This window comes from Sphaerodactylus townsendi, linkage group LG01 (assembly GCF_021028975.2).
Source record: "Sphaerodactylus townsendi isolate TG3544 linkage group LG01, MPM_Stown_v2.3, whole genome shotgun sequence".
Taxonomy (NCBI): domain Eukaryota; kingdom Metazoa; phylum Chordata; class Lepidosauria; order Squamata; family Sphaerodactylidae; genus Sphaerodactylus; species Sphaerodactylus townsendi.
The window spans coordinates 54,964,141-54,987,181 of record NC_059425.1 but is presented as its reverse complement, the minus strand read 5'-3'; the positions used below and the strand labels follow the sequence as shown (position 1 = coordinate 54,987,181).

The 23,041-nt window shown below is 41.8% G+C and overlaps 1 protein-coding gene across 9 annotated transcripts in view; it reads right to left on the bottom strand.

The window, feature by feature from the left end:
• HHAT (hedgehog acyltransferase) overlaps positions 1-23,041 on the bottom strand; it is a 226,444-nt gene that overhangs the window by 22,333 nt on the left and 181,070 nt on the right. For 8 of the 9 annotated variants that reach the window (XR_007243560.1, XM_048485244.1, XM_048485063.1 and 5 more), the window contains one exon: positions 21,055-21,199. Coding sequence is in view for 7 of the 9 variants with exons in the window: in XM_048485244.1 (XP_048341201.1) it covers positions 21,055-21,199 (145 nt within the window). In the remaining 2 variants the exon portion in view is untranslated. Of the gene's footprint in view, positions 1-21,054; positions 21,200-23,041 lie in introns of those variants that run through there. The other variant, XR_007243571.1, reaches the window with a different exon arrangement.

Here is a 23,041-nt window from a genome sequence, read left to right as displayed (position 1 = left end):
TGTTTCCTTTTATTAGTCCTAATTCTTCCCCCCAGCATTTTCAATGAATGTCCCCTGGTTCTAGTATTGTGAGAAAGAGAGAAAAATGTCTCTCTGTCAACATTTTCTACCCCATGCATAATTTTGTAGACTTCAATCATATCCCCCCCTCAGCCGCCTCCTCTCCAAAACTACCAAAGAGTCCCAAACGCTGCAGCCTCTCTCCCTCATAGGAAGGTAAAAGACTCCAGTCCCTCAATCATCCTTGTTGCCCTTCTGACCTGCACTTTTTTCTATCTCCTCAATATCCTTTTTTTGAGATTATCGCGGCGACCAGAACGCGCTTTGGACACAGTACTCGGCAAGTGCGCGTCGCATTCACTGCTGCTTTATATAAGGGCATGACAATCTTTGCAGTTTTGGCCTTCTCAATTCCTTTTCTAATGATCCCCAGCATAGAGTTTGCCTTTTTTCACAGCTGCCATGCATTGAGTTGACATTCCCATGGAACTATCAACTAAGACGCCTAAATCCCTTTCCCTGGTCTTGTGACTGATAGCACTGGACCCCTGTAGCGTGTATGTGAAGGTTTGGATTTTTTTGCCCCTATGTTGCATCATCACTTTACATTTTGCTTCCACATTGAACTGTGGCATTTTGCCATTTACCTGAGCCCACTCATCTAATTCCTATCAAGGTCCGCTTAGGAGCTCTTCTTTTCCAAGAATCCTTTGTGGTTCTCACCACCCTACATAATTTGGTATCATCTGCAAACTTGGCCACCACGCTAATCCACCCCTAACTTCCAGGTCATTTTATGAATAGGTTAAAGAGCACTGGTCCCCAAAAGCGGATCGCTTGGGGGGACACCATTCACTCCCTACATCTCCATTGTGAGAACTTCCCATTTACACCCACTCTTCTTTGTTTCCTGTTTCTCAACCAGTTTTTAATCCATAGGAGGACTTCCTCTTATTCCTTCATTGCTGAGTTTTCTCAACAGTCTCTGGTGAGGAACTTTGTCAAAATCCAAGTAGACAATGTCCACTGGTTCCCCCTTATCCACATGTCTGTTTACACCCTCAAAGAACTCTAGTAAGTTTGTAAGAGCAGGATTTTGCCCCTCTGCAAAAGCCAATGCTTGACTCTTTTCTCAAAGCAGGTCTTGCTTTTCGACATGTTTTATAATTTTTATCTTTTAATGATAGATTCTACTAATTCTTTACCAGGAACAGATGTCCAAACTGACTGGCCTGTAATTTCCCGGGTCCCTCCCCAGACCCTTTCTTAAAGATTGGTGTGACTGCATTGGCCATCTTCCAGTCTTCAGGGATGGAGCCTGATTTCGGGGACCAAGTTGCGCTATTAAAGAATTGAGAGGGATAAGTTGCATATTAAAAGTGAGAAGATCAGCACTTTCATAGCTTGAGCTCTTTAAGAACTCTTGGGTGAATGCAATCTGGGCCAGGGGATTTGGTAACATTTAGTTTATCAATGGCTGCCAGAACTTCTTCCTTGTCTACCACACACTCATCTTCGCTAGTCTCTGATCTCAGCTTCCTAAGAAGCTTGGTTCAGGTGCAGGAATGTTCCTCACCTCCTTCTTGGTGAAGACAGATGCAAAGAATTCATTCAGCTTCTCTGCAATCTCCCTGCCATCTTTTAGCACAATCTCTTTGTTCCTTTTGTCATCTAACGGGCCTACCGCCTCCCTTGCTGGCTTCCTGCTTTTGATGTACTTGAAGAACTTTGTTTGTTGTTGAGGATGCTTGATAATTTCGCAGCCATCGCTCCTCATAATCCTTTTTTTTGCCTCCCCTTACAGCTAACTTGCTTCTCTTTTGCCACCATTTGTGTTCCCTCTCATATTCTTCATCAGCCAAACTGGACTTCCATTTTCTAAAAGACATTTTCTTTTTTCTGATAATTTCCTCAACCTCTCTTGTTAACTCAAGAAGTAGAGATGATAATAAAATTCCCTATTACTGACTTTCTCTGTCACATTTAATCTCTCCACTGACTGGTATGAGATGAACTTATTTATTTATTTATTTATTTATTTATTTATTCATTCATTCATTCATTCATTCATTCATTCATTCATTCATTCATTCATTCATTCATTTGTCTTGTATACCGCCCTCCCCGTGAGGGCTCAGGGCGGTTCACAACAAGGTTAAAACATACCTTAAAACATAATTTAAATATCAGTTATATAAAACAGAACCCATTTTAAAATGTGGATGGCGTCCGGCTGCCCCTTCCCCCCTTTTTGTGCCTAATGGGAGGCCAGATGACATGGTAGTTATATTTTTAACCAGGCTGGCCAAAAGGCTGGCGGAACAGGTCTGTCTTTCAGGCCCTGCGGAAACTCTGTAAATCCTGCAGGGCCCTGATCTCCCCAGGGAGCCTGTTCCACCAGGTAGGGGCCAGGGCTGAAAAGGCCCTGCCCCTCGTGGATGCCAGCCTTACGGATCATTTTTTTGGCCAGGGGATCTAGTAAGGATCCTCCTCCCAGGAGCTGAGGAGGGGGCCCGACAGGCATGAAATATGGGAGAGGTGGTTCCTCAGGCATGCAGGTCTGGAGACCGCTACTTTCTTCTGTTAAGCTTCTGAAATTTTTATATGTTTTCGCTTCCTACTTTTCTCTATACATACATACATACATACATACATACATACATACATACATACATACATACATACATACATAGCATAAAAGGCATCAATTTTATCACCCAATGAGATGTCAGATGGGCCAGAAGTTCATAGGTCCCCAGAAGTCCTCAGCAACAGAGGTATGGCTCAGAGACTAGTGTTTTGTGCTGCCCATTGTCCTGATCCCCCCCAAAAACCAGTAACATCAAATAGTAAAACAAACTACACAATCCATGAGCAGAGCTCTGTTCCTAGTTTCATTCTCATTATGAGAGTAATGATATAGCGAACTATGGCATTCATGTTATTAGGCAATGTCAATAAAATGCAGAGGTATGCTGACAGAAGAAGCCAACTTATGACACAGGAAAACCACTAACAATAATGTGGCTATATAATAAAGAGTAGGCCTTTCTATTTTAGGGGTATGTTGTTGGCTGGTGACTAGGAAGAGAGGTTAATTCTCTCTTCTTGAGTTTGTTTCAACAGATGAAAGTTTGTTGTGGTTATGGCAGGTTGACAGATAGCTATGAAGCCACTATAAAAAGTGAGAGTTTCAGAGCCAAAATTTCATGCTTGGCAGCAAAGACCCTCTCAAGTAATAAATATAACAACAGATCAGGAGTTTATGGCACAGTAGTTTCTAGGCTATATTATGCCAAATGAATCTGAGGGGAAGTCATTAATGTTGGATCTTGGGATGAAGGAGAAGTCGAAAGTGGTAGGTGCTAATCCTGAATTAGATTGAAATTTTATCCTTGAGATGATTTATGTCAGTAATTTCTTTTCTTTTTAAAATCCACATGCTATTTCACATACCATTGCTGGAAAGTACGGGAGACTCCTGTACTGAATGAAGGAGGAGCACTGAAAATGCCTCTAATCTTTTGTTTTGCTGAATCTATGAATGATGTGTTATTGAGATCACAATATTTAATAATTTTTAAAAGATCACATAGCAGTTGCTCATGAATGGTAGTTGGGAGCATTTGAAATTGACTTTAATTGATTTACTAGTTCTGAAACAAGGAGGGTGGTGCCAAAAATGAAGACCTGTTCACATATTGTGCGGAGTTGCTATTCCATGAAAAGTCTTGGGATTTTTCATTATGATAAACACAGAAATTTGACTATAGCCGTTTATATAATTTCTGATTGCTCTATTTGGAAGGAACTGAAAATAGCCCCTCACAGGAGACAGCCAGAGGCACAAAGATACTTCCCGTGAGCGGCTTCCCTCACAGCCAGCTGCTCAATGCCTCATAATCTCTGCCAAGGCATCTCTCTGGTTCATCAATTAACAGCACCTGCTCCTCTCAGCTTATTGGATCAGAAACACCAAAGCACCTGGCTCAGCAATATTCCCAGTGACTCAGCATTACCACCCACAAACACAATCCTTAGCAGCATGTGGGAGCCCATAACCTCCCTCATCTTGTACAACTAAACAAGCAGACATGCAGCACTATAACATTTCCATCAACATTTAAAGCCATATACATAGACTCCCACAAGATACTCCTGCATTTATAGACTGAAGGTTGTAGAGAGAACTGAGTGAATAGTTCAAGAATCCAACAGTGGGCGGGGGAAAAACCTTAAATAAGCAGTCAGGGGAAATGAACCATGGTCTTAGATGTCTCTACACTAATGCACAGCGCATAGGAAATAAACAAGACAAACTCAAACTCTTAACATGGCAAATAAAATATGGTATAATAGGAATCACTGAAACCTGGTGGGATGAGTCTCATGATTGGAATGTAATCATTGAGTGGTATAACCTATTTCAAAGAAATAGATCAACTAGGAAAGGAAGAGAAGTAGCATTATATCGGTATGTCAGAGATGATTATATCTGTGAGCAGATCCATGACTTAAATTCTGGAAGCCAGGTTGACAACATCTGAGTAAAAATTAAGGGAGAGAGCAAGCTAGTAAAATATGGGCTAGACAAAGCTACTTTTAGATGGATTTGTAATTGGTTGACTGACCGAACTCAAAGAGTGCTCACCAATAGCGCATCTTCATCCTGGAGGGAAATAACTAGTGGGGTACCACAGGGTTCTGTTCTAATCTTAGGTAGCTGTTCAATGTTTTTATCAATAACTTGGATGGTGGAAGAGGGCAAGCTAATCAAATTTACAGATGACACCAAATTAGGAGGGGTAGCTAATACCCCAGAGAACAGGGTCAGAATTCAAAATGACCTGAACAGATTAGAGAGCTGGGCCAAAACTAACAAAATGAATTTCAACAGAGGTAAATGTAAGATACTGCACTTGTAATCGCTTCTCCCTGAACTAGCCCACTGGCGTCAGCCGGGCTCCCCACGCCATGGTGAGCGATGCCCCGCTAAGCACAGGTTGCTGCTCGCTATCTCCCTCTGCTCCCCAGGGAGAGAAGGTGGCTGCCTCTCCCTCGGGCAGGAGCCTGGTGGCAGCAACCTGCTTGAGGAGGAGAGTCTGGCACTGCTGCCCGGCGAGAGGCCTCCGCATGCTACCTGTGGCACGCATGCCTTGGGTTCGCCATCACAGCCCTCTGAGGAGAAACTTAGGGAGCTAGGTATGTTTAGTCTGGAGAACAGAAGGTTAAGGGGTGACATGATAGGCATGTTTAAATATTTGAAGGAATGTCATGTTGAAGATAGAGAAAGCTTGTTTTCTGCTGCTCCAGAGACTAGGACAAGAAGTAATGGATTCATCTAAACATTATGAAGAACTTCCTGATGGTAAGGGCTGTCTGACAGTGGAATACACTCCCTCAGAGTGTGGTGAAGTCTGCTTCTTTGGAGGCTTTTAAATAGAGGCTGGATGTCCATTGGTTAAGGGTGCTTTGATTGTGTATTCCTGCAGGGGGTTGCACTTGATGGCCCTTGTGGTCTCTTACAATTCTCTGATTCTGTGATTTGACTGAATCACTGTAGTGGGCAACACAGGTAAGTGAACTCCCCCCCCCCCCCCAAACAGGACCCAAATGTCCGGTAAATTCAGCAGCGGGTTAAGCTTAAAGTACATCCAAAGCCAATTCTATCATTCTCCTCTCCTCCATTTTATCTTCAAAACAGCCCTGTGAGGTGAGTTAGACAGAGACTCACTCAAGGTCATCCAGGAAACTTTCATGGTAGGGTGGGAATTTGAACCTGGATCTCCTAATTCCTAGTGTGATGCTCCAATTAAACCACACTGGTGAATAGAGGCTACTATCCCTTCTGCTATTTCTTCTTCAATACAAGATGAAGTGTCAAGAGATGCACCAGGGGTAAGAAAAGCTTAATCTTCCAACATTCCCTCTTCTACACAACTGCTCCAATGCATTTCTTTAGAAAATTTATTTGCCACCTCTGTAGAGATCTGACTAAAATACAGAACAGTGCTCTGTTAAATGCAGTCACCCCAGAGCAGTTGTTTCTTATTAGAACATAACATTATTACTTCTTCTACATAATAGGATGGTGACCACAGCAATTTGAAAGTGTAATGCATTTTTAACAATCTTGTAAGCAGCTACAAAAGAAAAAATATTATGCATTTCACCTGCAAGTGACTGCATGAAAAATTAAATCCCCAAATATGTCTGTGTGTTGGCGATGGAGGTGTCAGGTTCACAAACTGTACTCTAAATAAAGGGGGTCCTTTAAGAATTATGGCCTGAAAGAGAAACCCACTTCCCATTCCCTGTGTGTTGGCGATGGAGGTGTCAGGTTCACAAACTGTACTCTAAATAAAGGGGGTCCTTTAAGAATTATGGCCTGAAAGAGAAACCCACTTCCCATTCCCCTCTCATCCCATGACTGTGGACATTTATTGTTGAGGTTTCTCTCCAACTTCTTCCAGGAAGTGCTGATGTCTGCTGTACTCACAGCTGTCTTCAACGAGACAATCTGTAGGACTAGGGCCAGTTGAGGGTTGAGGCATAAACTTTTTTCAGTCTTGGCCCTTGGCATCCCTCAGCAATATAGAACAGATTGATTTTTTTTAAAAAAAAGACTAAACTTTACAGACAAACTGAAGACGACATCAACAATTTTTAGCTACCTACACATGTAGTAGTAGGCATTTATCTTCTAAGAACAAAATGGGAGGACAGTGTACAAATCCAGGTATAACTAAGATCTCTGTACAAAATGAAGCTCACTCTCTCCAGCAGAGTAAGAACAGCAGCTTAATGGGATTATTTTTTAAAACTGCCATTTTCTTATATTGTTGAAGGCTTTCACGGCCAGATTCAACTGCTTGTGGTGGGTTTTCTGGGCTGTGTGACCATGGTCTGGTAGATCTTGTTCCTAACATTTTGCCTGCATCTGTGGCTGGCATCTTTAGAGGTGTATCACAGAGAAAGGTCTGTTTCACACTGTGTCTGGACATAACATTTTATTTGAGAATACTGAAATTTTGGACAATTCGGAAGGTTACTATGTCAGACTGCACACAGGCCACTGAAATTCACAAACACCAAGACAACTTCAACAAGAAAGAAGAGACTCTGAAAATTAACAGATAGTTACCCCCAGTACTTTAAAAATAGACTGATAACCCCACCCGCAATACAATGCACTCAACCACACCTTTGCATAACAAGTTCCACCCAAACACTTACTGATTGGTTCCCCAGCCTGGGACATGAACAATACACCCCACTAAACTTTCCCTTCTTACTAGACTCAATGTGAAACAGACTTTTCTCTGTGATACACCTCTGAAGATGCCAGCCACAGATGCAGGCGAAATGTTAGGAACAAGATCTACCAGACCACGGCCACACAGCCCAGAAAACCCACCACAACCAATCAGTAAATGTTTGGGTGGAATTCACTAGGCAAAGGTGTGGTTGAGTGCATTGTATTGCGGGTGGGGTTAGGGTTAAACATTGCTTAACTCAGGCTGCACTATGATTAAACACCACTGAAGGGTAAAGTTCAAGCCCCACAAAACTAATGTACACCCAGCAATTTCCATAACCTTTATTTTTGTTTTAGCTTAACATGAGGTGGCAACAAACATTCTTCACCACAAGCCTCAATATTCAATGAACATTTATTAATTAAGTGTATTAATACATATTAATGGATGTTTATTAAGGTCTTCTCAATTAATCAAGACAGATAAACTTCCCTGAAATGCAAACTGTACACCATTACCCACCTCTTCCTGCAATGTGCATTCCTCTATAGCACGGTGAAAAGCTTGGTGGCATCCCATGGAGTACTGTCAATTCAAGTAGGTGACTGTGGGACCCAATGACCAAAAGTCCTATTACATTGACAGTGATGCTCCTTATAATAAGACCCAGAACATTCCAGTATGCACAGGGTGCTTCAGAAGTTGTGAAAATTTTATATTTAAATATTGGTTAGTGATTTGGTGGCTAAGACACTGTTTAAAACTTTTTTCCCTTAGTCTAGCCTGCAACAAAAAAGAGCTCTAGGCCGCTTCTGCATACGCTTCATGCTCTTCATCGCCATTCTGGCGCTGCAGCCGAGCTCGTTCGCGACGCTATGGAAGCAGGCCAAGCAGAGTTCTCAGAGAGAAGTGCTCCGCGACGAGTCGCCGCCTACCACGATAGCAGCCGCCGCTGTTGAAGTCAGGCCTCGCCATGTCCTCCTCCCACCCCTGGAGGTCGGTATGGACAGTATGGGCTTCCATGGCCAGCAAGTGGCTTAACACGTGGAGACATCGCGAGGAAGTGGAGAAGGGAGACAGCTGCCTTTCCCCGTGGCGGAACACTGTCGCTCGCGACCAAGGCTGAAGACGCTTTCTCTCAACAACAACCCTTTAAAGGGTTAGTTGTTTAGGGCTGCCTGACCACCGCCTCTGGGGAAGGGAAGCTTAGGTCAGGTCGGCGCTAAAGCGTAACCGGCCTGTGGGCGGCGCTTATCGCCTCCAGGTTGTGCTTTTGGCCGCAAGGAAACGCCCTAGAGTTTGACTGAAGCTACTGCTACATTTTTTTGCGGGTCCAAACCAGAAAATATCAAGAGCAGAAAATATCAAGAGCAGCAGCAGAAAGATGAGCCACTAAAGAGCATATTGGCAAGAAAAAGCCCTGCACATCTGTATGGTAATATTTTGGACTTGCTGTTTTCTTTATCTCACTGGACACCATTTGTTAGGACTTGCCTTTGTTCAGAGAGCCTTCTTTCTCAAGGGCACTAAAGATTCTGTCTGTAAATACAGCTACATTCATAGCAATTATGATTCAGTTACATCTGTGGTTGTAAAGTTGTTGGGCTTATGACATATGCTTGTTACCTTGAAGAGGTAATACCTGAATATTTTCACTTTGAGGCAATTTCATAATTGCTTGAAAGCTAGTAGGTTATACAGGTAGACTTCCGATCAGTTATGGACTTCACTCATCAAGTTCTCGCCAGCATGGCCAATTGGCCATGCTGGCAGGGGCTGATGGGAATTGTAGTCCAAAACATCTGGAGTGCCAAAGGTTCGCCACCACTGCCATAGGGGCACTGTCATTTATTGACTTGAACTCCTCCCCCCAAACTCTCTAATTGGAAAAGATAATTCAAGAGAGGGATATATATAGATGGGTTCTGCTAGGTTACACCTTGGTATTAGATCATCCTATCATCTTCAATAGTAGAATGCTGATTTTTATTCTGAAAATAATGGATTGCTTTAAAAAACAGAGTGTTGTTAAGGGCAGCACTGAGTTTCTGGGGCTACCATTCTACGCACCTGGCCTCATTTCACACCAAGAATTCAGGTAAAGAAATATCACTATTTTGTTCCACAGCTCAGCAGTTTCTGGAAGCTTCTGTAATTACAAGTGATTTATTCAAATTTTGTCTTGCTTGCATCCACTAAACTGTGATGCTCGCCACCATCCTCTAGTCTTAATAAGAATGTCTGGTTTTTAAAAAAATACCAAATTAATGAGGGAAAGCAGAACTATCATCCAGAAGCCAGCAGGCAAAACCATGTGCATATTTGTAATACTGAGTTATAAAAATGTTCCTCCTCCCTCCTCCTTAACTTGCTTAATGAAAGGGGTGGGAACTGTCTAATATTTCCACTGCTACCACAATAATCCTACACCCAGAAATATGTGAATCAGTACTGCAACTGAAATTTATGCACGAAAATAGTATGTGAACATGTTTGGAAAGTGGAATGTTTTGCTTTACTGTTAGAAGCCAGTTTCTGGGCATCCTTTCCCCCATTTAGAGAGGAGACCACTCAGAAGGTTGCGAGTAAACATCAGTACTTGAAATGGCTGGCAAGCAGCGGAAACAGCAGTTCGTGTTTGCTCAGCTCTCATTCTGCAATGTGTCAGAACTGCCTGCAAGCGTCCAGCTTTGCAAAAAAAAAAAAAAGAGTAAATGCTAGGAGGCTGAAGTTGGTTCCAAGTTCGTTTATCATTCTTAGCTTCTTATTCGCATTTCCTTGTTCCTGAATCCTGAGGACAATTTAAAAGCTCTGCACACTAAAATAAGGGAACATTTAGGGGACTTTGCCCTCCAAGGAGACATATGCTGTAGCGGTGGCAGTCCAGGGGAGGAGCCGACATAGTTCCTCCCAGCCATTAGCCCCATTATACTGGTGGCCAGGGCTTTAGACTTAGGCTACCAAAAAGGTGGCCTGAGTCTATTAAGCCCCGTGGGGGCTTCTTGGCGGCAGGGAGGCTTTTTCACTTATTAGGTATCCCCACACCACCAGGAAGCCTTTATCGGAGCGGTGACATCAATTGAGTGACATCATACTATGACTAGAGAAGGCAAAGGCAAACACTGTATGCACAGTTGCCTAGTAAATGTCATGGTATGATGTCACTCAGTTGGTTAGTACTTGCACAGTGGATTGCTTTTACAAAACAGAACATCAGAATTGGATACTTAACGCTATGCACTGAGAGCTCAACTAGGAAGTTCTCAGGGTCAAATTGGCCAGTGTTTCGGTAGGGATTTTGACTGCCATAGTAATAAGCAGCATATATTGTGGTCCATTGATAAACAAATAAGAGCCCATTTTTTGTGTGCCTCTGTATCTTTTTGCAGTGATTCTGAAATGGATATTGAAAGGGTGTTTAATGTACATCACAATCATTCCAGTCATCAGATAAGTCCCTACAAACTTCTAGGTGGTGACCCAAATAGAAGATGGTAGTGCCAGAACCAGAGTTTGAACCAAGCACCACTGTATGTCTTCATGCAGGGGACAGTCTTTAGACAGTACAGATGTGTGCTATGGGGTGGTCCAAATATTGTTTTGGAGTGTAGCTAGGCCCCATTGTCTATATGCCATTTGTTCTGGGGGCACCCCACTATGGAGCAACTGGTCCAAGAACCAGACTTTGGACCAGGAACCAGCATATGTCCTCTTGGAGGGCAGTTCCCTGAATGTGGAGGTGTATGATGTGTGGTGCTCCAAACCTTATTTTGTGGTGTAGAGCTTTTAAATTGTTCTCAGGATTCAGGAACTAGGAAATGCAAATGAAGAACTGGGAACTAAAAATGAACTGAGAACTGGGAATCAACTTCAGCCTCATGCAAATCCTGAGAGACTCAATCAGTAACTGATTAAAAAGAAGAGGAGAAAGGGAAGGTTTGGTCTGAGACAATGGTTCAAAAGAATATTCCTCGTTCTCTCAAGCAACTCTTCTGCCTTCTTAATTCCTGTTATTTATTTATTTTGAATATTTGTACTCTGCCTTTCCTCTTGGCCCAAGGTGGCTGAAAGACAATTAAAACATTACAATTTAAGTTTAGAGGTTATTGCTCTATAAAGGGTAGGTGCATGATCTTCAACTGGGTCCTTTGAGAGGTTGCTGTGAACTTTTCAGCATTTGGAGAACTGGTTAGCTTTAGATATAATGCTAACCCATGAAGCACTCTCAGGATATCTCTCTTATGCTCCTCAGTTTTTCATTTCTAAGCTGATAGAACATGTCTGACAGAGGGTACTCCCAAAGCTGCCTATGTCTTAACTCAAATGAAAAAGTAGTTGAATGAAATATCCATGTGACCAAAGACTATCCTGGGGTGCAAATGGAAAATTTTTGAGGAGCCAAATTGAATCCTCCAGCTACCTGTCACTACACTAACCTGTTACTTTGCTCCACTACTTCATCCACCAATGACGTCTTTGCTCCAATCCATACCAGACCAAATCGCCATTTGCTTGATTTCCACTGCGGAAGTCTAAGTCAGGCAGAAGAAGTGAAATGACAAAGCCTCACCTACTTAAGCTTTATTTTCTGAGAAGGGAAAAGATTTGCCACATGCATAGCAACACTGGTTTAAGAAACATTAATTTAGGAAAATGGGGATCAGCAGAAATTTCCCTAAAAACCCAAAAACAATGATAGCAGCCTGCACAATATTGATATAAGGAATATTGACATTGCATTTAAAGGACTAAAAAAGGCCATCAATCTTAAACCGTGTGTTGGACAGGAGAGTGTCCCAGAAGAGGGGGCAGGCAAGCCACCCAAGCTGCACAGCAGGCCGTGGGGCACCTCTTCACATGTAAACAAGGAAATACCAGGAGACCTCATGCAAAGGCACTATGGGCTGAGGAACATGGCAGGAAGCACTCTGTGCATAATAGGCCATACAGATAATATAAAGCTCTCTGCAACATAAAGCATGTACTCACAGAACCAAGATCACTGAGTCTAGTGTTTTTAACTCTATATATTTTGCCTATTCTTTAAAAGTTCTAGGCTTAGTAAAGGTTGACTTAGTGGTTGGTTTATTTTCATGCATTAATATTTTGCAAATTACTACATTAATATTTTGCAAACTCTCCTGCACTGCATCTCACAAGTTTTTTTTTTTAAAAAACCTTAGATGAGTTTGAAAAGCCTCCAGCAAAACACAGGCATTGTTCAAGGAAACGTGTAAAAAGCTCTCACATGAATGCAGATTTCTCCATGTGCATCTGCAGCTCGAGCCATGATAAACATACAAAGTTGCCTATACTGAGTCTGAAAACAGCGTTCCTGGGGAGGGGTTCGCACGGCTGCCGCCGCTGCATTGCAGCAGCGGCGGCCTCGCAACCCCCGAGAGGCGCAAAGCCGCTGTTTCTGAACCTTGTTCCCTGGGCGAGGTTTTTCAGAAACAGCGACTTTTTTCAGAAACAGGTGCTATTTCCCCCCTTTCCCAAACGCCTTACCTTCCCTCCGACCTTCCGGCGCGTCGCCCAGGCCTGGGGCACGTCCCCCCACCCTGCGACTCCAGAGCTGTCACGCAGGGTAGGGGGCAGGGGCGTAACGAGGCAAACTGCAGCCCTGGGCAAAACCTGAGTTGGATGGCCACCCCACCACGACCAAAAATTCTTTTTGCATCTGGTCATTGGTGCCTGCGGGGGGTGCATTTTTAGACATATCGGCACCAAAATTTCAGCGTATCATCAGGAGACTGTCCTTATGCTACCCCCCAAGTTTGGTGCAGTTTGGTTCAGAGGGACAAAAGTTATGGACCCTCAAAGGGGGTGCCCTATCCCCCATTCATTGCTAGGACCCTTTTGAGGTTCCATAACTTTGGCCCCACTGAACCAAACTGCACCAAGCTTGGGCGGTGCCATCAGGACAGTCTCCAGATGATACTCTGAAATTGTGGTGCCAATACGTCCAAAAAGCGCCCCCTGCAAGAACATCTCAGAAATTTGCCCAAGAATCTTTGTTCTGCATTGAGTTTTCTGGATTCCTGTCAATGGGGGTTGCAGGCTGGGGGAGCACATTTCTGAAGGCACAGTCTCAATTCTTTCAGGGTCTCATCAGGAGACTGCCCTAATGATACCCCCCAGGTTTGGTGCAGTTTGGTTCAGGGGGGCCAAAGTTATGGACCCTCAAAACTGTAGCCCCCATCTCCTATTAGCTCCCATTGGAAACAACAGAGGATCGGGTCACCCCCTTTGGGAGTCCATAACTTTGGACTCCCTGAACCAAACCTCGCCAAACCTGGGTGGTATCATCAGTAGGGTCTCATGAAGATACTCTGAAATTTTGGTGCCTCTAGCCTAAAAACTGCACCCCCTGAAGGCCAAAAACGGAAAACCACTAAAAATATCAAAAAACGGACCCTGCATTTTTGATGCCCACCACAAGCTGGTGCCCTGGGCAGCTGCCCACCTTGCCCAATGGCCATTATGCCCCTGGCAGGGGGTGTGTCCCCTGGGCTGGGCAACGTACTGGAAGGTCGGAAGGAAGGTATACGCATGCTTGGGCGCATAGCACAGCCTCCGCTAAAGCAAGAGGTTGGCGCTCAAGGCTTCCTCGCTTCCTACCGGAACGCTCGCGCTTAACGGTCCCGGGAAGGAGGTGCGTCGGCATCATGTACGCCAATGCATCACCCGATCATGGCCGTGCGGAAACGGCCAAAGAGTTAGGAATGAATCGTAAATACTTTAGTTGTGTTCAGTACTGTTCCCCTGTACTAATCTTATTCTCTCTAGTAACTGAAATACTTTCAAAATAAATGGTACAATGTGAATAATTTTCAGCTACAGAGTAAAGAGAAGGAAAGTATCTTTAAAAGGATTTTTTAAACATTTCAGTTGTCACCACAAACAATTCTTTTAATATATGTAATTTTTGCACACAGTGGGTTAATAGTCTCACATACTTCTGTTCTCCACCTGAACCTATTTTCCTACCTACAGGCTAATCATTGTTATTTACCACAGCAGGGAAAGGGTAATAACCAACAAAAGTAAATATCACACTTAGAATTTCTGACTAGCTTCAAGAAGAATGATATCTACACTCTATGATTGGAGACACTCTTTCAAATGTAATTTACAATAAGAAAAACATTTGAGTGAGAGTATGGAAGAACAGACTTTGTACAGAAATTATTACATCTGAAATAAGATTTAGCTGTGATCTAATCAAACATTAAAGCTAACAAGGGGAAAAGGATAACAGCAGCTAATTACTATTATATTGTTTGGACAACAGCTGTCACTGCTATGAAATCTGATGTAATCACTGCTACTCACGTGGACATGCAGAACAGTCAGAAAATATGATTATGTAAATAGCAATAGCACTCATTCATACCACACAACAAATAGGAGACCATGCATAATGATGCTTCAGCAGATTTTTCTTTTCTTCAGCCTACTGTGCTTCATAAATTGCCTGGATACATATAAGGACCACAGCCCTGACTAGGGTGACCCAGACTAGCCCGATCTTGTCGGATCTTGTGAGCTAAGCAGGTTGGCCCTGGTTAGTATTTGGATGGGAGACCACCATGGAATTCACAGAAGATGGCAATGACAAACCATCTCTTTAAGTCACTTGCTTTGCAAACACTACACAATCACATAAATTGATAGCACTTTAAACACATTCATGTAGGCACCATACATGTGTAGAAAGTGAATGTATCCTAGAATGCAAGCTGAGCTTCATGTATATTTCTACCACCATGATCCATTTAGAAGCCAAGATCCTAGCAGATCAATGGGTTTTTCTATTTCCTATTTTTTCTATTTCTATCCTGTTCAAGTAGCTGATCAGGAAATGGCACATTTATTAAAAGGGCTATATCTACTGTCCTGGATGTGAGCATATAGCTTTTGGTTTTGGATTTTGCTTTGAATCACTGGAACTACTTGCAATATGTCTAAAATTAAAGAATCTAAAAATAAATTATGACTGAGGAAAACACAGGCTTAGATTCTACCAACAATGGGAGGATTTCTGTCAGCACAGTATGATGTGTAGGGGCTGTGGGTCAGCAGGTAGAGCATCTGCTTGGCATGAGAAAGTCCCAGGTTCAACTCTAGCCTCTTCAGTTAAAAGATTCTGGTAGTAGGTGATATGAAAGACCTCTGCCTGAGACCCTGAAAAGCCACTGCCAGTGTGAGTAGACAGTACCAACTTGTATGGCCCGAGGGTTTGATTCAGCATAAAGGAGATTTATATGTTCATGGGACTTTTTCACCTCCCCATCCCCACAGCCAAATATGTCCCCCTAACTCTTCGCCAGAACAGGAGATTCTCATGAACAACAAAAGAGGGAGATGGAAGTCTGCAGTGGTAGGTGAAAATCAGCAAAAATCGGCTGTACTGCCAGCCAAAAGTGGAATGCAATCCATTACTATTGAGTGATTTGCCTTTTATTATTATTTATATTTTCCAACTTGGCCCCATCAGACCATTAAAACAGTTTATTATTATGAATCATAAAACAAATTGAGCTCTGTTTAAACAGCAGCCAATATAGTACAAAAAAATAGAGTCATTAATATCATATCCAAATGCTGCAACAGGCATAGCAGCTCAATAATTAATCAGGTATGCAAGTTTACTATCCCAAGCCATTTTTTAAAACATATTATACTTCTGGAGTTTGTTCTACATTCCCGTTAGTACAACCTTAGATTAAAATTATCTGATTTTTAAATTATCAGTTCAAACCCTCCTGTCTCAAATTTATTACAATTCTTTTTTGAAATATCAGGGAAAATGTTTTAGAATCGACATGCTAACACTACTCTATGAATGGGAATGAGAGCCACAAACTATCAGGGTGCATAAAAACTGGAGCAGAATGCAAAGCCAGATTGGGGGGGGGGGATACGATTTGGGAATGCTAGAAACTTCAGATGTTTTTCTGGCAACGAACTTGATGGTAGGATCAGAGTCTGCAAGTGTAGATTAAGTTGTACGCTGACATGTCCATATAGTTCTCCTTGGTTTAAAATCGCAATGTTCCAGTTCAGTTTTAAATACAATGCCTGTCCAAAGTAATTTGATTCAACAGAAGCCTGAGTAGTCAAGACAATCTGGTAATCTGGGAGAAAATCATGCTTTCATCTCTTGCCTCTAAAAATAGTGTGGAGTTTTTTTGAGTGTGTTGTTCTCACTTTCTCCATGAAAATTACTTGTTTTCCATCTCTATGCAAATAGTCAGAACAAATAGCAGAATCCTGGTTATATCTGGGCATGTATCAAATAGCTGAATTAAATAAGACCCTGGAATAAATGATGTTTATAGTAAGAATCTCTGCACCCAATGCTTCTTTTGTACACATACACAATCATGACTAAGTTTATTTAGAGTCTAGGAGCTTGAACCCAGACAGTCAGATCTAATGCATGAATGCCACAATCACAGATTCGGTCAGAAACAAGTACATTCTCCCCCTGGCAATCCTGCTTGGTATTCAAAGCAGGTGAATAAATCCTGAGAACACTGTTTATTTCTCAACCGTCTTGGTTACACAGAGGTTAAATGGCAGAAGTGAATGAAAGTAACACACTTTAAAATTGTCCATAAGAAGAAATGCTGTTATGGGATGTTGATCAACAAGAGGCAGATTATGTGATATAAAATACTGTACAAGATTGTACACATTTTTGATATCAGTATTGTGTTTTTACTAAAATGAACAAACATAAGCAAGCTCCAAATATTAGTATTTGAAGGCTGAACAGATTTCCCCCTCTTTTTACTGAATTAGTTTTGTACCTTCCTTTTGAGAACTGTTATTTTATCTCTTCAGCAACCTACCAGCTCCATTATTTTAAAACATTACATGACACAATTGTTTATGGTCTCTGTTTATAGTTTGTATACAAACAAATGCATGAGAACTAGATGCTTGCTCTAATTATTACATGTTTTGGCATATTTATAGGGGTTATTATGCTACTGTTTCTTGCTTTGGAATGAGTTTGAATAATTGCAAGAATCTGGATTTTCTAGATTGGATGCCCTTTTGGGCAGGGGCATGTTTTACATTCTGTATTTCTGCAATAGCTGGCATACTATTGGTACTTTAGAAAATAATAATAATTTCTGATGCTGACAAATATGGTAAATACGCTACAGGATTAAATGGACTTTAGGTATAATCCAGGACCAAAAGCCAGCTAGTCATTGCCTATGTTCCCACAATGTTTCTCTATTTATTTATCATCGCTTAAAATACATTTCTTGTACTACTGCTATTTAATAAAACTCCCCTTTAATTATACAATTGCCTGCTCATTTGAAAAAGAAGAGTTTGGATTTATACCCCACCCTTCTCTCCTGTAAGAAGACTCAAGGTGGCTTACAAGCTCCTTTCCCAATTTCTCCCCACAACAGACACCTTGTAAGGTAGGTTGGGCTGAGCAAGTTCTGAAGAACTGTGAGTAGCCCAAGGTCACTCAGCAGAAATGTAGGAGTATGGGATGTAGGAGTGCCACTCAGGTGGAGGAGTGGGGAATCAAATTCGGTTCTCCAGATTAGAATCCACCTGCTCTTAATCACTACACCATGCTGGCTCTTTGAGAGTTTTCACCCAGAACTATCCTGGAATACACAGGTTATGAATCCCAGTTATGCCACCCCCCATGTGTCTCCAGCTAATTCCCCTCCACCCATGTGAAGACTGCCTACTTAGGATAACAGTATGGGAAACATCATGGCTAGCACCTAAAGGTGCCTGATGGAAGGCCAACAGATAACTACAAAGCCACAACTTTATGAAAACTTTCCTCTTGTCCATTCACTGACTGCTTGGTTATATGGACATAGGTATTCTTGGAGACTTTCTCGCCATTTAACACCAGTGTCAGTAGCATATCTGGGAGGGCGGGGGCGGTCCAGGCACTATTGGTGGAGGACACATTTTGGCCCCCCGCGTCTTCCCTACTCACTCACCACCACTTTCCCCACAGTTGCCAGCCCTTCCTCAACCCACTGCCACCACTGTTCCCATGCAGCACACCTGCCCGCCCTTTCCCAACTCACTGCTTGCTTGCCACCACTGCCTCTTTTCCTGTGTCCAGCCCTTTCCTCAACCCACTGCCACTGCTTTTCTGGCCTGCCCCAAGTCGGCTTCAAGAGCTCCCTCCGTAAAGCCTCATGACGTTGCAAGGCTCTTAATTGGATGTGCCCGCCGAGTCAGAAGGAGCGGCTGCAAGCCCTGTGGCCTGTGCCAAGTTGGCGCCACCAACGTTAATGCTCACCGGGTGGGCCAGCTGCCACCCAAACACTCCCAATGACTTCTGCCAGCAGCTGCTCTGGGCCTGACCAAGGAGGGTTGAGGACTATCACACACATTGCTGTGGTGCTGGCTGGTCGAAAGCCAGAACGAGCAGAGCGATGCACTGCTCACACACACAAGCCACTGGAGAGAGGTGAGAGGCACAGGGAAGTGCGGAGCAGAGCGGGCAGGGAGGCAGGAGGGAGGACACTGTGGAAGGTGGAATTTCACTGGCACAGGGGGGGGGGGGACGTTTTAACTGCTTACCCCAGATGCCATTTCTTACAAATAGGCCCTGGGTCAGTGTAAACATTTAAATGATTTAGTTTTCAATCTTCATTGTGATTTTAGTAAGTCACCTTGGATATAGATCATAGAAAGATGAGATATAAATATTTAAATAAAAATTATCAGGTGCTAACGAGGTTAGTGACAACTGAAAAAATGGGAAGTGCAATGAAGAACTGATGGCTCCACGGGGTTATCTGATGCTGATGCCCTGACTCTTTTGGCCTGAGAGGAGTAGTCTTTCTTTAAGAGAGAGTTGTGCTTACTATGATATGGTGGGGACATTCTGTTTCTGGAGAGGAGACTGACATACAAGCCTATTCCTCTTAATGGCTTGAGTGTGTGAAAGTTCAGTGGCAGTTCTGTAGCTGGCTGTGAATGGGAGAACAGAGACCCAGGCAAGGAAATGCTAGGCAAGAGTCTCTGGAAAGCTCTTCTATGCACTCGCATAAAATAGAAAATAAAAAGGAAAGAGTGGGTCACAGAGTACTTTAAATGGAAGGCAATTTAATGTCCCTTGCATCTTCCAAGAATACGGTTGCCCTCTGCAATTTTAAAATGAACTTCTGCTTTGCTGTATTATGAGCTGCTTTCTACCCAGTGGATTTTTAAAAAAATATTTCAGATGGTATTTACTGTACAATGGAAATGATGCAACTTGTACAGAAAAGTAATAATCACTGAAGTATAAGACAAAGTATAAGACAAAATCTTATACATACTAATCTAATGGGCTCCTTTGAGGAAACAGCTGATTCTGACCTAGCATCCACTCCCTCCATCTGATAAAGTTGTATTTTGCCTCTATTAAGTCCTACTAAAATAAATGTGCCAGATGTTCTAAGGTGCCAGCAGATACCATTGTTGTTGTGACAACATGTTGACATTTTGGGTGTTTTCCTTTTTTCCTCCCACTAGGTTCCATGTTAAAAGGAATACATATGGAGAAAACATTATACCCCACCATGATTATACAAAAATATAACAGTATGCTAAACATTTATTTGCTTCGGGTTAACACTGCCCAAAAGTGGCTGCCTTATGCAGATCATCTCACTCTGCCTAAGATGAAGAATATTTTCCATTATAAAACAAAGCACTTGTGAACCCTGAATTACAATTAAATATCTCAGCAATGGATACTGCAGTCCTAAGCATTTTAGGATTGCATTGTAAAGTTCCTCAGCTTTGATTGCTGTAGGAAGAGTGTATTTTGGGCAACAAGAAATCACAAAGCTAATTTCTATTTTCTCACCCATCATTCCATCACTGACGCTGAGAGGATCCTCAAAACTTCACCCCCACCAAGGAATTTGATTAGTTTCCACAAAGAAATATTCATGTCTCCTTGCTAGCTTTGTGGTTCAAGTCAGTGGTTGATATCTCTGTTAGAAACAGCTGTACAAGGGAGACCCTTTTTCTGTTTCAATCTGAGTTGTATGACTGAAGGCTTAAAGACTTCTACACCATTGGAAACACAAACTTCTATCAATCCACACAACTATATAAATTCAAATGTCAACAGCCACAATCAGATTTTCAATATGCATTGTTTTTCTCATCACAGAACCTGAATGTTAAAAGTTAATTTGAAATATATTTCTGCCCTAATCTCAGGAGTAAGTGAACATATAATGGGTATAATTTATTCTCAGTGTTGGCACCACTCTGTGAACTGTGCCTCCTCAAGAGGCCTGTGTGGTTCCTTCCTCAATGTCATCTTTGACAACTAATAAAACATTTTAAGGCATTTCACTCTGGCTTCCTGTATAACTTACAATACTTTATTTGCTGCTGCTTTACTTAAGTGGCAATGACTTTTAAGGCTTACTGTAATTATTTATTACTGTTTGTTATAGATGTTGTTTGTTTTGGTTTTTTTGCCACTTCAAATACTACTTTGGAAGAAAGTGCAATTTAGACATACCTGCAATCTTAAGAAATCAATACATAACAAATGTTGAAGCTGAAGGCCCGCAAGCATTAGAAAAGAACAGTGTTTATCCCAGAAACTATTGTACTGTTATTTTATCCCTTTTAAAAGCAATGATGATTGACTACTGGAAGAAGAAGCAGACAGTAAAAGTGCGAGTGAAGCTTCAGTGGAGGGAACTTTTTTCAGGGCTGCCAAAATCAGATTCCAGCAAGTATTGCTAATGAAACATTTTTAAACAAAATGACTTACCTTCCCTGAAGATCCTATTCCAGTAGATTGTTCCAACTTGGATTCCCCCAAGAAAGATTAGGTTGGAAAAAATCAGCAGCATAGTTGAAACGGATGCCAGAGCTGCATGGAGCCGTCGATAACCTCTTGCTGACAAAACATGGTTCTGCAAAGAAATGAAAAGGAAGCTTACATAGAAGTTAACAATGGTTTGAAATCAGAAAAAGCGAGAAAAATTATTTTGATGTCAGATAACTGCTGGTGGAATTGTGAAGCTGGAGGAATGAGGAGAAACTATTATTGCCCTCTGGTAGCTTTAGAGTAGTATGTCATAATTCCAGAAAGAAGTGGTAAAGATCCTTCCTTCCTTCCTTCCTTCCTTCCTTCCTTCCTTCCTTCCTTCCTTCCTTCCTTCCTTCCTTCCTTCCTTCCCTTGAATACATTAATAATAAGCTTCCAAAGTTTGTCTCACACCCAGGCCATTTCAACTTGGAATGTCCTTCTAAATATCTTGTGTGTGTGCACGTGTGTGCTGCCAAGTCACAGCTGACTCTTATATCTCTTTGAAAAGCCTAAAAACTGGAGTAAAGTGCATTGAATTAGCTTATGCTTTTAAATTTGAAAACTGCATTGGAAGAATAATAAACGTGAAAGCCTAATACTTGCAACTATTACTGATGATATTTCTATTACTGTAGAGTCAGCAACTTATGGTACAATTTACTATATGCATTATGTCCTTTAGCCATGTGGTGAAGCTTTCAATATTCTATAAAACATTCAAACATTATATGCTTGACATAGACTGCCACTGAATACATTAGTACTGAGTTTGGAAACAAATTTCGTCCTCTCTCTGCTGTTTTATTTGATTTTTGAAATGAATCATGAGTCAGCCATAATTTACTTTTCAGGTTTCCAAAGCATGGGGAGGGTCATGCATGTAATCAGGCTAACTATTCAGTCAATCACCTACTAAAAGCATCCCATCTTCAGCACTGGCTGGTACTGGATATTATGAAAAAGTATTTATCTTGCTTAGAGTGTGCACTGGGTTCCTGTTCCAAAGCTTGGTACAGATGTAAAAATGAGCCTGGGATACAAGAAGTGAAAGTCCACATATCTGTCCCCCATTCTGTTCCCCAGGTTTGTGTGACCTGTGTGACCAAAGTGAGATTTCAAAGTTAGCTGATGAGCATGCTTGTGTTAGGAATGATGGTGTGTATTAGTGAGCATTGTGCTGAATTTGCATACAAAAAGAATAGGGACAGAAAATGAAGCACACGAAGGTGCAATTAACTTTGAGTTCCTGTAAGACGTGTGATATTATCACCACAAAAACAGCTAGCTAGCCCAGTAGAATTACTGGCATCTAGTCATGTTGTTTAAAAGCATCATGGCTGCATACCAAGAACACTCACAGATTTAATAACCAGACAGTGCAATCCTGTGCATGTTTATGTAGAAATAAATACCAGTGACTGAAGTGGAACATATTTATGAGTAAACAGTAAAGAGTTTAAAAACAGACTACTAATGCTGAATACACCTTATAGTTCATTACAGAGATACCCACTTAGTTTTTCATTTGAGTGAGTCAGAAAACAACATGTATTATACATTTTGAAAATATATTTCTACAAAGTTGGTTAATTTATTCTTTAAAACAATGATCAAATAGATCACTGAAGGCAGGAATGATTGAAATTGTACTTACAATTATGCTTTCACAAAAATCTGAACATGACCTGAATTTAATAGGTTTTTTAAAGAGTTTCCAAATTATCCACAAAAGGCTATGAAAAGCTAAAAGTGGAAATTAAAGATGCTACCAACAGATGTACAGCCATTGATAGGATTAAATGTTAATTTTACATGCTGTAGCAACTTATTTTCCTACATCTGGACACAAAGAAATCATTGTATGCCTGTCTTTAATGGTGGCATCAATTCATATAATTCCACAGGTACTCTAGCATATGCCCCAAAGTGTACTTACAATGCTACA